General features: G+C 43.5%; 1 protein-coding gene across 1 annotated transcript in view; it reads left to right on the top strand.

Moving 5' to 3' along the window:
* Positions 1 to 13,631, top strand: part of INTS8 (integrator complex subunit 8) — a 60,724-nt gene that overhangs the window by 21,743 nt on the left and 25,350 nt on the right. Inside the window, 8 exon segments of the mRNA XM_075213830.1 lie at positions 2,490 to 2,623; positions 2,808 to 2,918; positions 3,588 to 3,789; positions 7,812 to 7,933; positions 8,206 to 8,387; positions 8,616 to 8,649; positions 12,738 to 12,794; positions 12,872 to 12,933. Of these exon segments, the coding sequence (XP_075069931.1) occupies positions 2,490 to 2,623; positions 2,808 to 2,918; positions 3,588 to 3,789; positions 7,812 to 7,933; positions 8,206 to 8,387; positions 8,616 to 8,649; positions 12,738 to 12,794; positions 12,872 to 12,933 (904 nt within the window).

Raw genomic sequence — 13,631 nt, 5'->3', positions numbered from 1 at the left:
GGTACTTCCAGTGGGATCTGTTGACAAAATGGTCAGGATCCCACCTATGCTTGGATCTCCAGAGGATCTCGCTGTCTCAGAGGGCGAGAGAATCGCTTCAGTGGTGGCTGAATCAGGATCACATGGCGGTGGGCAGGTCCTTTGCTCCATGGTCATGGATCATAGCCACAACAGATGCCAGCCTGAGGGGTTGGGGTGCGGTAGTCCTGCACCTCAGGCTCCAGGGCCTCTGGCCAGTTCAGGAATCCGCCTTATCAATCAACACATTAGAATTAAAGGCAATCCTTTAAGCTCTCAGAAGGGCCCAGACTCTTTTTCAGGGCCACCCAGTCAGAGTTCAGTCCGACAATGCCACGGCTGTGGCATATGTCAACAGACAGGGAGGAACCAGGAGTGCAGCTGCAATGCGAGTGGCAGCTCAGATATTCCTTTGGGCAGAACAGTATGTTCCAGCAATCTCGGCGGTGTTCATTCCAGAAATAAAAAATTGAGAGGCCGATTACTCCAGTCGCAATGCGATGATGCCTGGGGAGTGGTCCCTCCACCCGGAAGTATTTCAGTCTCTAGTTCAGAGGTGGGGTCTTCCGGATATAGATCTCTTGGCCTCCAGACACAACAAAAAGGTTCGCAGGTATTGCGCTAGGGCAAGAGACCCCTTAGCGGTAGCGGTGGACGTGATGTCCATGTCATGGGAATTCAGGTTGGGATATCTTTTTCCCCCGATTCCCATGCTTCCTCGAGTACTCAAACGAGTGAGACAAGGCGATCGGCCGGTGATCCTAATAGCTCCCTCATGGCCGCGTCGAGTGTGGTACGCAGACATAATATCCATGGCGGTAGGACAAGGATATCATTTTTCGTCACGACCTTCTTCTACAAGGCCCCTTTCGTCACCAGAATTTACCTCAGCTCAGTTTAACGGCATGGCTGTTGAAGCCAGCCTCTGGAGAGCTAGGGGTTTTTCCCCCAGTGTAGTGGACACTATGCTGCGAGCTCGAATACCGGTTTCGGCTCGCATCTATCATCGTATTTGGTGAGCATATATTAGATGGTACGAAAATAAGTCCTGTCGCACATCTTCTTTTCGTCTCCCTCGCTTATTGGCCTTTCTTCAGGATGGGCTGGAAGCAGGGCTCCGTTTAGGTTCTTTGAAAGCGCTGAAACCTGAACTCTTAGTTTTCTTTCACCTGAAGTTAGCGGACTTGCCTGACGTCAGGACCTTTCTTCAGGGAGTCTAACATATTCAGCCTCCTTACGTTCCGCCTACAGCACCATGGGATCTTAACCGGGTACTGGATATGCTTAAAGGGCCTCCTTTTGAGCCATTACCTACGGCAGATTTTAGGTGTCTTACCTGGAAGGTCGTCTTTCTTTTAGCTATTGCATCTGCACGTAGAGTTTCAGAATTAGGAGCTCTGTCTTGCCGGGAACCATATCTGGTTTTCCACGAGGACAGAGCGGTGTTAAGAACCCTCCCTTCCTTCATTCCAAAAGTAGTTTTGGCTTTCCATCTGAACCAGGAAATTGTAGTTCCGGTCTTTTCATCTTCTTCCCATTCGGATCAACAGTCTATGGAAAAGTTAGATGTGGTTAGGGCTCTCCGCATTTATGTCAAAAGAACTTCTCAGATTAGACGTACAGATTCTCTATTTGTCCTTTATGACGCTAATAAGAGAGGCTGGCCAGCCTCAAAACAGTCCATTGCAAGATGGATTACGGCAACCATTAAGCAAGCTTACATAAAGGCTAACTGTCCTGTGCCAGAGAGACTTACGGCCCATTGCACCAGATCGGTAGGGGCATCGTGGGCAGCGAGAAATGGGGCTTCTGCAGACCAGCTTTGCAGGGCAGCCACCTGGTCCTCTGTCCACACCTTTACAAAATTTTACCAGTTTAATGTATTTGCATCTGCGGATGCAAATTTCGCTCGTAGTGCTCTACGAGCGGGGCTTTCAGAGTGGTCCCATCCTTAGGGGGCTGCTTTAGAACATCCCCATGGTAAACAGTGTCCCCCAGACTGGATGAAAGAGAAAAGAGGATTTATGTACTTACGTTAAATCCGTTTCTCTGATTCCGTCTGGGGGACACTGCAATCCCTCCCTTCTACTTTTCTTCTGTGTGTTCTTGTTTGATTGGGCTTTTTAATTAACTGAACAGGAAGGGGCAGGGGGATTGTAGAGGGGAGGAGGGGTCTGTCAGCAGTGCTAAACTTAACTCGCTAGGTGCCAACTCCCGTGCTCCCCTCCACAACCCCATGGTAAGCCGTGTCCCCCAGACGGAATCAGAGAAACGGATTTAACGTAAGTACATAAATCCTCTTTTTTTTTTATCCCAAAGTAATTAAGCTTTATCTGTTATTTAGCGTTAGTCTGTAAGTTATTCGTTACAGTGTGCTTTGTACCCAGTTACAGATTACTTGTTTGAGCAAAGTATATGCAGTAGATAAACGTCAGGACTGTTGTGAACATTAGTGTCAAATGTTGTTTCAGCTTCTGCCACAGTTAACATTGGACAACTAGAACACCAGCTCATCCTCACCCTGGATCCCTGGAGAATCAGACAGATCTTAATAGAGCTACATGGTATGACCTCGGACAGCCAGTACTGGACTGTATCTAGCAAGGTAATTTAGTCTCATAGCCCCAGAAAACTAATGACCTTTGTTCATATTGTATATGAACACGGAACCAAATTGAAGGTGAATGGTTTTTGTTGTTGTCTTAAATGCAAGGAATTTGCTAAATATTTATCTCTGATGTGGTTTTTGTGCTTTAGCATCAGTTACTAAATGTAAGCATTTGTTTCAGTGGGAAGTGCCGACCGTATACGGTGGAATAATCTTAGCGATTAAAGATAACCTGACAAAGGATTTGGTATACATCCTGTTGGCCAAAGCCTTACACTGCTGTGCTATTAAGGTAATTATCACACAGTTTGTATTATTCAGTTTACATTCTGAATGATGTGATTTTTACACATATAAGTGGGGGACTGTGTTGGCCATTGATGAGAACAGGAAAAGGATTATGGGTAACTTGTACAATTTTTTATAAAAAATCCAATTAGCAAAAGTTTTTGTGTTTTTCCCCCTGTGTTAGTAATGCATGCAATATTCCTGTTATAGCCTTTTACCTAGTTTCTATGGTTGTGCTAGTAAATCTGCTCAGTACCATTGCTTGCTTTCTCTTTCCAGAATCCCCATAGCTCTCCTATCTAGTTTATTGAACTAGACACAGTTAAACAAAGTTTTGTTTTTCTAATATACTGTGTGTTTTGTTTAGGCATATCTTTACAGAGTTTGTGTTCTACATGAAAAACAGTCAGTATTTAACTTATGTGCAAAACAGAATACTAATTTGCACCCCTTGCATTGTAACATGGTTTTGTCCAGGAGACTGAAATAAGAAGTTTCTCAAGTTAAGATCCTTAATGAATCAGGCCCCTAATGTTTAAATTTTACCATTCGTCCTTGTGCTAATAGTGGACGATTTTATTATGTGTAAAGTCCATGTCTATCCACCCAGCACAGTCCCCTCTTGTTCACCTATGGCTGTGTGGGTGATCTGTTACCACTGTTATATTCCCAGGATCTCCCTCATGCCAAACAGCTGCTCACTGCCTGTCTGGAGCTGGTGACGGAATTCTCTCCCAAGCTGCGCCAGGTTATTTTCAACGAGATGCTGCTATTGGACATTTACACCCATGAGGCCGGGCCTGGTGTAGCTGGTGAGCGGCCTCAAGCCGAGCTGATCAGCAGAGTACGCGGGTATCTGGAAATGAGAGTTCCTGGTAAGAGATTTACCTTTCATTATCGCTATACCCTTAAAGTTTACTCCACCTTCTGATGCATTTTAACATTCGCTTCTTTATGACTTAAAGGACCAATAAACTCCAAAACTGACACTTTCAGATATGAAGCATTAAAATAAAATAAATTGTCCAATGAACCCCCTTCAGCAGAGCGGTCTGCAGGCTTCTTACTCCCAGCTAGCTGAGAATGATGGAATCTAGACAAACACCTAACTCCCAACACTGTTGTGAAGAGGTGAAAGAGACTGCAACACATATTTACTTAAGTGTAAACAGTAATTTCAGGTGTATTATTCAGCTCAGTAATACAGTAGTAAACAGCTTTTTATGTAAATTGATTTACCCTGCTGCCAACATCACATGATGTCACTGAATTCATAGTCTGACGGGGTCTGTGTACAGGCGGACAGGCAAATGGGTGTATAATGGGGAGGCATTTTAGGACCTTGGAGCAGTTACAGGTACATTTTTGACAACTTAAAAACAAAACAAAAAAACAAATGTGGTAGGTTAGGGGGATATATATATGCCATTTCCTAAATGTTGTGTTAGCCTGTTTTCATAATCTTAAGAATGAAACTTTTAGAATCTGTGTCCGTTTCTTAGAATCCTAAGACTAGTATTATACTTTCATAAAAAAATGTTGCCCTGGCAAATTTTCATTATATTTAGCTAATTTATGTTCTTTACTTTGCTTTTTTGTAATGCCAGAAAGTAAGGAAAAACCAACACGTGTAGTAGAAGTTGAAATTGTGTTTAGTTACATAGTTGAATTATTAGGTTGAAATGAGCGTTTTGCAGAGTAATGATGTAGAAGCAATGAAGAATGCGATGTATAGATAGTAATGACAGCTGACGTGTAAGTGGATGACTACAGCACTTGTTCAGTCAGGGGCCAGCTGTTGTGTGCTGTGTCCATCCATTCAGCAGCCAGCTGTCATTTCTGCCCATGCAGTGGATACCAACTTCTCTCCAATATTGATAAATCCTGACTGAAGTCTTCCAGAAGAGGCCTTACAGATATTATCATCATCATCATCATCATCATTTATTTATATAGCGCCACTAATTCCGCAGCGCTGTACAGAGAACTCATTCACATCAGTCCCTGCCCCATTGGAGCTTACAGTCTAAATTCCCTAATATATACACACACTCACACAGACAGACAGAGAGGGAGACAGACAGAGACTAGGGTCAATTTTTGATTGCAGCCAATTAACCTACCAGTATGTTTTTGGAGTGTGGGAGGAAACCGGAGCACCCGGAGGAAACCCACGCAAACACAGGGAGAACATACAAACTCCACACAGATAAGGCCATGGTCGGGAATCGAACTCATGACCCCAGTGCTGTGAGGCAGATGTGCTAACCACTAGGCCACTGTGCTGCCCTATATTAACCTCGGCCTTTGAATCCCCTACAGATGTGTATTAGTGTTGGGGTAAGGGGGTGCATTAAACCCACTGGCTACCACTGCATGACCTTGCTTATTGTTGGACATGTATGATCCAGTGTTGCTCCTAGGTCCTTCTTAATCAACAGTTTTCTAAGTATTATTACTCATCACATTTGTTTACATTGAACTTCATGAAACTTCGTAATTGAAACGGACAGTTTGCCCAAAGCTCTTTGCAGAAAAAACACCAATCATTAGTTTAGGATTATGTTAATTGACAATTATTTTTATGTAGTGTTTTTACACTTACACTCAGTTATTGGTGATCCCTTCTGCCACCCATCCTAACTTCTGCTTCTTACCGTTCATCCTACCTGCTGCTCTCTCAGACCCTGGCTTGTGATTCTTGCGATTGTATTAGCCGCTTGCCCGATTATCTGTTGTATCTTTTTACTGTTTCCTGTTTATGTTCCTACTCCTAGTAGACTTAGGTTATTATATTTTTCTCCATCATACACTGCTACCATCATCATCATCATCATCATCATCATCAGTTATTTATAATTGAACCCTCCTAAGCCTAGGATTCCTCGGTTTGGTTCCTTTCGGCAGTCCTTTTGTGGTATCACAGCCTCAAGGGGACAGTCTTCAATTAGAGGCAGACCGCTTTCCCTCATGGGACAGTCTCAGAAGGGAAGAGATTCCTATTCTAAGAGACGTCCATCTACCAAAACCTCTGACAAGCCCCCACATGAAGGGATATCTCCTCTCCTTGCGTGGGTGGGGGGTCGCCTTCAGTTGTTTAAAGATCAGTGGGTGGCGTCCACCAGGGATGTTTGGATCTTGGGAATAATATCCAGAGGTTATTTCATAGACCTCATGGGTCCTGCTCCTCAACGATTCTTCCAGGCTCCATTGCCTCGCAATTTGATCAAGAGAAGGGCGATGCTTCAATCAGTCGCGTCCCTTCTGTCTGCTGGTGTCATTTGTCGGCTTCCGGACGATCAGAAAGGCAGGGGTTTTTACTCAGACCTGTTTTTAGTTCCAAAACAGGACGGTTCTTTTTGGCCGACTCTGAACCTCAAAAGTCTCAACCTTCATCTTCGGGTGACCAAATTTAGTATGGAATCGGTTCGCTCAGTAATCAGCAGGTTGTAACCCCTGGAGTTTCTGGCATCTATAGACATCCGGGACGCTTACCTACACGTCCCTATTTGGGAGAAACATCAGTCCCTGCTTCGATTCACCATAGGGAGTTCTCATTTTCAATTTCGGGCACTTCCCTTTGGTCTTTCCACCGCGCCCAGAGTATTTACAAAGATTCTAAGATTATGGCAGATTTACAGGCCCAGGGAGTATATGTAGTTCCATACCTGGACGATTTACTCATCAAGGCTTCTTCGGCCCACTTCAGTCTCAACATCTTGTTCTCTTCAGTTTCTAGAACAGCACGGGCGGATAATCAATTATCCGAAATCTCATCTGGCACCCTCCCAAAGGATGGTGACTTTTCATGGACACGGTTCTTCAAATAATTTTTCTTCCGGAGCAGAAAGTTCTCTCAGTTCAGAATTCTGTTCAACTCCTCCTAGATCATCTGCGTTCTTCCATGAGGTTGGGCATGCGAGTTCTGGAGTTGATGGTATCTGCATTCAAGACCCTTCCCTACGGTCTGTTCCACTCACATGTTTTCCAGTGGGATCTTTTGAGTCAGTGGTCGGAATCTCCTCTCCATCTGGCGTCCCAACAGATTCACCTCTCCAGAAGGACTTGCAAGTACTTGGGTTGGTGGATCGCACAGGACCATCTAACGGTGGGCAGGTCATTTGCCCGTGGGACTGGGTCCTAGTGATGACGGATGCCAGTCTACGTTCCCTCCCTTTTGCTGTTCTACTGTTTGGTTTGATTTGTGCCCTTTTTCTTGGGATTTTAGTATTACTGGGGAATATGGGGTTTCAGAAGGGAGGTGTCAGCAGCAAGTTTAGTTAACAATTTAAGTGCCAACTCCAAGCGCACACAGAGAACCTCATGGTAGCAGTGTCCCTCAGATGGAATCGGAGAAAGCGATTTAACTTGAGTACAAAAATCCTGTTATTTAGATTTTGTTGGGTTAGTTTCTTACATTCTTTGTTTAATTCCGTCCATGTATAAACCGATACTATTGCACACATCCTGGGAGCAACTGCGTGTCGGTGAGCACATAGTGTTCTAAGGTAAATAGGGGCTGGTCTATGTGAAGATCTCTCGTGGTTCTTTAGGTTTATTGGGTGCTGGTGGCAAACATTACAACCAATGAAGTTTGATTTGGCCACTAGTGTGGCAAGTTGAAGATATCCACCCAGTTACTGCTTGGTTTGAACGGCCAGATTCTGTAGGACACAGTTATTAACTCTACAGCTGGATCAGCATCTGAAAGATCTCAAGCATATGTTAATCAGTTTAGCCATCGTTTTTGGTAGACCCTGAGATTTGCAGCCACTTAGATCTTAAAAAAAAACAATTTGGTTGAAATAATCGCAGCTTGGGTTGTTGTTGACACGATGTTTGCAGACTTTAATCTGATCTCAGAAATTCTCCTGATGTAAATGCATTCTTTCTGCAGATATCCCTCTCCGACAAGTGGTGGCAGAGGAATGTGTAGCATTCTTGCTTAACTGGAGAGAAAACGAGTACCTAACTCTGCAAGCCCCTGCTTCCATGGTGCAAAGTAATCCCTACTTGAAGGTAAGATAATTTTATCTGAAAAATGTTCCTTTATGGAGCACTTGAATATAATCACAGTTCAGTGTTGTAATATTGTCACAGCAGTATTTTACTACTTTCTATGGTGACATTGGTCTTGTCACTTCTTAATTGCAGCATTTCATTGCATGGAAATATTCATTCTAAGCTTTAGTTTATCTCCACTTCTACCAATATTTGCAGTTGTAGTTATTGTGATATGAATTATATAATGCATTACAAGATATTGAGATGATGCTTTGATTCGTTCTTAGCTCGGTCAGCTTTTGGCAGCCACATGCAAAGAGCTATCAGGACCAGATAGCCGGAGGACAGCAAAAGATCTGTGGGAGGTGGTGGTACAAATATGCAGCGTCTCCAATCAGTACAAGCGGAACAGTGATGGCCGGGTTAGCCTGATAAAGAACAGAGACTCCACAATGGGCATCATGTATCGGTATGTGGTTAGAGGAATGGCACAGGACAGTTTTTGGTAAATTACCATAATTTGTTCTGTCTGTTCAAGTATAACCCAAGTGATCAATTATAATCCATTACATCATATTGAAGTATTCAAGCACACTGACGGAAGTATCAGAATATCTTTATTAAACCTGTTCTAATGGCAATCATTTATTAGATTACATGTCTAATAGTTTATTATTCCCTTTGTATCGTATTCTAGGAGTGAACTTCTGTCTTTTATAAAGAAATTGCGTGTAAGTACCTTTTTTAAAATGCTGTCTATTTACAATATTTACCTTTTTAACTTGCTGCAGGTCTAGCTTCATTGTCATAATTATTAATAATTTTTTATCTAGCGCTTTTTCCCTATAGCACTTACTTTACATTAAAAAAAGTTGATTTTTGTACTTGTCGTTAAATCAATTTCTCTGATTCCATCTGGGAGACGCTGCTACATTGGGGTTGTTGTTAGAACATCAGTGTACCAGGCTCCTTGTGGCCAATCTGGAGCCACGAGGATGACCAGAATTACCTCCCTTTTGCCCTCCTGGAAGACGCAAGGGAACATTAAAATTGGAGGGACTAGATATTCCCAACTTGAAATTCAAAGGAACTGTCATCCACTAGCACAGCCAATGGGTCCCTGGTCCTGGAGCAGAACTTAGGCACCTTGTTGTTGTGCCGGGAACCCATCATGTCCACTTCTGCCTGACCTCATCTCTGCATCAGCAGACCAGAGACCTCTGGGTCAAGAGTCCATTCTTACAGGAGAATAGATTGTCTGCTCAAGAAATCTGCCTCCCAATTCTCCAGTCTGGGAATATACCCAGCAGACATTGCTGGCAGAAAGTGTTCCTCCCATGACAGGAGTCGAATAGACAACCTCATCACAATGGAGCTCTTGATTCCTCACTGATGACTTATGTACGCCACCGTCGTGTCTTGTCCTATTAAATCTGGACGGTCTTGCTTGGCTCTGAGCTCCAGTGCGTTGATGGGGAGTTTGACTTCATCTCAGGACCAATGCCCCTGCAAGTGAGGTTGTAACATCACTGCTTCCAATACCTGAAGACTGGCACCTGTAATAATCACAGTCCAGTTAAGGATTTTAAATGAGTGACCCTTGATCAAGTTGTCTGCTCTCAACCACCAACAATCAGATGCATCTCTTGGTACAGTGAAATGACCCGAGTGCACAATCAAAGGCTGGACCTCAACCACCTCCTCAAGATAGTCAGTGGAACCTTGTGTACGGTGCTGTGTCAAAGATGGAGGCAATGTTCCGCATGAATTTAATGCATAATAGAACTAACAGTCGTCTGAGGACCAGAACTCTCCTCCTCAATACCTGGAGAGTCCAATTCTCGTCTTCCGTAACGAAGACTCTCTGCTTCCTGGTGTCAAAGATTAGACCCAGAAACACCATCCTCTGACTTGTAACTAGGTTGGATTTTTTGAAATTCAAAATCCACTTGTGCAATTTTGGAGTTTGAACCGAAATGATTTGTCTGGTGTGCACACCAGAAAGGGGTTGGATAAAGCCCTAAGTCGTCTTCTATTCTGGAACAGGGACAATTACACCTGAAGAGAGGAGATAGCCTTCCTGATAGCCAACTGCCATCTTTGGAAGGTCAGTGGATAAAACCTCTTTGACGGAGGCCCTTGCAGATACAGGATGTAACCTCTTTCTGATACCTGTAACCCACAAGTCTGAAGAGGAGGCTCCCCATATGTCTTGAGAAAACAAAAGACAGGCTCCCACCACAGCAGGGGGGGAGCCTGTCATGCAGTCTGTTTCTCAATGGGCTTTTGTCCTGGGCACCTAGTGCCCAGACTTTTCTGCTTCTCTGCTGACCCCTGCATGCCTGAAGTGGAAACCCCTTGAAGAAAACATCAGGAAAAAAGAGAACCAAAACTAACAGAACCTCAGTCCTTCAGCCTTGAACTGGTTCACCAGGAGAAAAGGGCTCTTTCCTCAAGTAGCCTAACAGATCATTTTATTAAGCTCCAGTTTAAAAAGAACCAAACCATTGTATGGAAGGTTTTCCAAAAATTTCTTGAGTGTTAGCCTGGCAACTACCGCCAAGGCTGAGGCCCTAGAAGTGGTAGAAGCACCATCCAGAGCTGTGTCACAGAGCTGTTCAGACATGTCTCTGATCTCCTCGGCCAGCAGGATTTGCCCTTGAATCTAACAGAATCCTCTGGGTCTGAGTCACCCAGAAGTTCCACCCTTTCCTGCGAAGAGAATTCTGAATCTGAATGATCACCTCTGAGAACCTGAGAAAACATATGACATTTTGTGATCTCTGAGCTCCAGGAGCCTCAAGTAGCTTCTCTAAAATAGAAGTCCCTCTAGCCAGCCCCATAAAAAACTTTTTTCCAGCATCTTGGCCCAGACTGATACCTCCTGAGATATAGGTGTGCAACATGTCGCCTTCTGAGATATTGTCTCCAGCGAGAGAGAGTGTGTACTCCAAGCACAATTGCAGAAAGAGACAAATAAGGAGTTACACTAACCTCATTGTAAGGCACAGACAATTTTGTCCGCTCTACAATGGACCTCGCCCAAACAGGATGCGTCTGCCATGGCAGACGCATCCCTCCTAGGTGTGTGAGAATCACAGTCCTCTGCTTCACATGCCACACGCCGGGCATCTGGATCTTGCTTGTCCACTAGGTCATCTTGTATTTCACCTGTTCCAGGTGCCAAACGACCATTCACATCTCCCAGCTTTAGCCTTAGAACTAGTCCCTTTCTCAGGCTTGTTACAAAGGGTACAGTGAAGCAAACAGACCTTGACAGAATCAGACCTAGAAAAAGTAAATTCTAACAAGTCCCTCAGTTTAAAGCATTAAACTGTAGCAGACAGAGAAAAAACAGTCTGTAACAATCTCACACACACACAAATAGGGATTTACAGAACAAACACAGATTTGGTAATAATAGAGGTACGTAGCCCACAGGCTTCAAGACAGCAGCAGGAGCCCTTGAGGAGAACACCCTTTAGAGGAAAGGAGCTTCAGCCCAGTAGCCGGTCACATGCAGACACAGCCAAGCAGCTCTTCCAGGGAGTGATATGCTGGTGGTGGTCTTTTTCCAGTAGGGAAGCCTGCCCAGAGGGAGAAACCATGTGCAGAGGGGTGTTTATACCCCTCCAGAAATCCTGTAAAATGGGAGTCTCCTGTATAAAGACGGGTCCTCCAACAGCTCCCATGCCCCTAGTGACCTCAGCCGCTGAAAAGATCTAATAATGCCAGCAATAGTCGCCAAATAACTCCCCACTGAACTCTCCTGTTGGCGGCCATTCCATTGCAGTGGCCATCTTGGATTTGCACTGGCTACAAGAAACTTCTCTTAAAACCTTGCCCAACTCCTTGGACACTTAAGTGGAACACCTGAGATAGGGAGAGAGGAGGAGCTTCAGTGTCAGAAAAGTTAACCCTCGAGTCCCTAGCTTCAGTACCCTCACCACAAACCCATTCTACCAGTGTCCCCCAGATAGGATGATGAAAAATATCTTTATGCCCTTTTTGTAGTAAACTTTCCCCATGCCTTGCTTGGCTGTCCACAAAGTTACTATAAAGCCCCACCTTAAATTCTATATCCATGCAAGCAAGCACTTGGTCAGCTGACCATATAAATTCTCTCTAGACTGCACTGCAGGAATCCTGGAAAATATGTAGCTGCTATTATACTGCTGGACTTTTAATTGTGCAGAATAAATGTGTATGCTAAATAGTTTTTTTTATGTATATGCTATGTAAAAACTTTGGGGATTTTAATATATTTCAATACCCTCCTGTAATATCTGTCACAAATCTTAAATGACCTGTCCAAAATAAACAAGGACCCATAATATCTACTGTGAATCTCAGGTTGTTCTTTTTATGTAAGAGAGACAAATTCATGACTTTAAAACTCCACCTGTCGGCCTACAAATAATTAACCAGGAGTCACTAAGCTCTTGTTGAACTATTTGGAGCACACTGAGATTTTTTGGTTCAGCATTGGCTGGCCAGCTACTGCTTGGTTTTCCTGATCGTGTTTGCTGTGTGTTGTAGGATTGTGGGACGCAGTAATTTGGTATTCACAATCTTTGAGGCATAGTTGTTGCTGAGCTGAGATTACAATCTAGTTTTCGGTGCTTGAAAGACTGAAATGTTAATGATTCGGCCATAGTCATAAGTAAATACTGGGATTTACACCACAGTTTCCAGCAAGTATGTTATTTTAAGTCATACAATGACTCTGAATCTTCTCTTCAAACTGTGATGAATAGAATGTGACTTTTCATCCTTTGTTACAATTACTGTATAAACTTATACATTTGTTTTTCCTCAGGAACCATTGGTTTTGACAACATTACTATCTTTGTTTGTCAAGCTTCATAATCTTGGGGTTAGTATATGATTCTTATATGTTTATTCTTTGTCCAGTAAAATAGGATTTTTAAAGATTTTCTTTACTTCCCACAGGAGGATGTTGTGAATGATATTAGTGCTGAGCACATCTCTGTTTGGCCATCGAGCATTCCAAAGTAAGATATGTTGTCACTGTTTCTCTTTTTTGTTTGGCATTTTCTACGGAATCCCCATTGCATTCCATCACTGGTTCCTTCTTTTTTCCTACAGAATAGTTTATCCTCACTAATACTCGTCCTCACATAATCATACACTAAACTCAATGTACCTTTCCACACGCTGCATTAAACCCACTGTACAGTTCCTTACAGTAATCACCGAACAGAGAAGGTAGCACAACTTGTTGCCTTGTGGACTGTTTATGTTGTGACCTCAGCCACCATTTTTCACCAACAGATTGTTTTGCAGGATTATCCTGCTGGTGCGAACAGTTTTATTTTTGTAAGTTCTTGTAGTTTCATACTCTGGTTTTTCCACTGCTATTTGGTACTTTTGCTTCATCCATATAAGAGATGGCTGGGAAACGGGGAGGGTAGAAGGTGTTATGCACGTCTAGTTGCTATTCAATAACGATTGCCGGTATGTGGTTCCAAAGCACAATGTGATTTAATAGCAAAAGTAGCAGAATAACAAGTCAGAATAAAATAAGTACAGTCGTTACTTATCGCAGGCGCCCTGGATCCAGTATACAGTCATTCAGGTCTGAAGGCTGTGGTCAAGTAGACTGTCCACTAGGTCCACAGCCCCTGCTTATATACAGTCAGTGAATACAGTAAAACAATGCAGATGATGTGGCTTTCTTCTATTGGTCCAG

This window comes from Mixophyes fleayi, chromosome 5 (assembly GCF_038048845.1).
Source record: "Mixophyes fleayi isolate aMixFle1 chromosome 5, aMixFle1.hap1, whole genome shotgun sequence".
NCBI lineage: Eukaryota > Metazoa > Chordata > Amphibia > Anura > Limnodynastidae > Mixophyes > Mixophyes fleayi.
The sequence above is the reverse complement of the archived record's forward strand: the minus strand, read 5'-3'. Positions and strand labels throughout refer to the sequence as shown.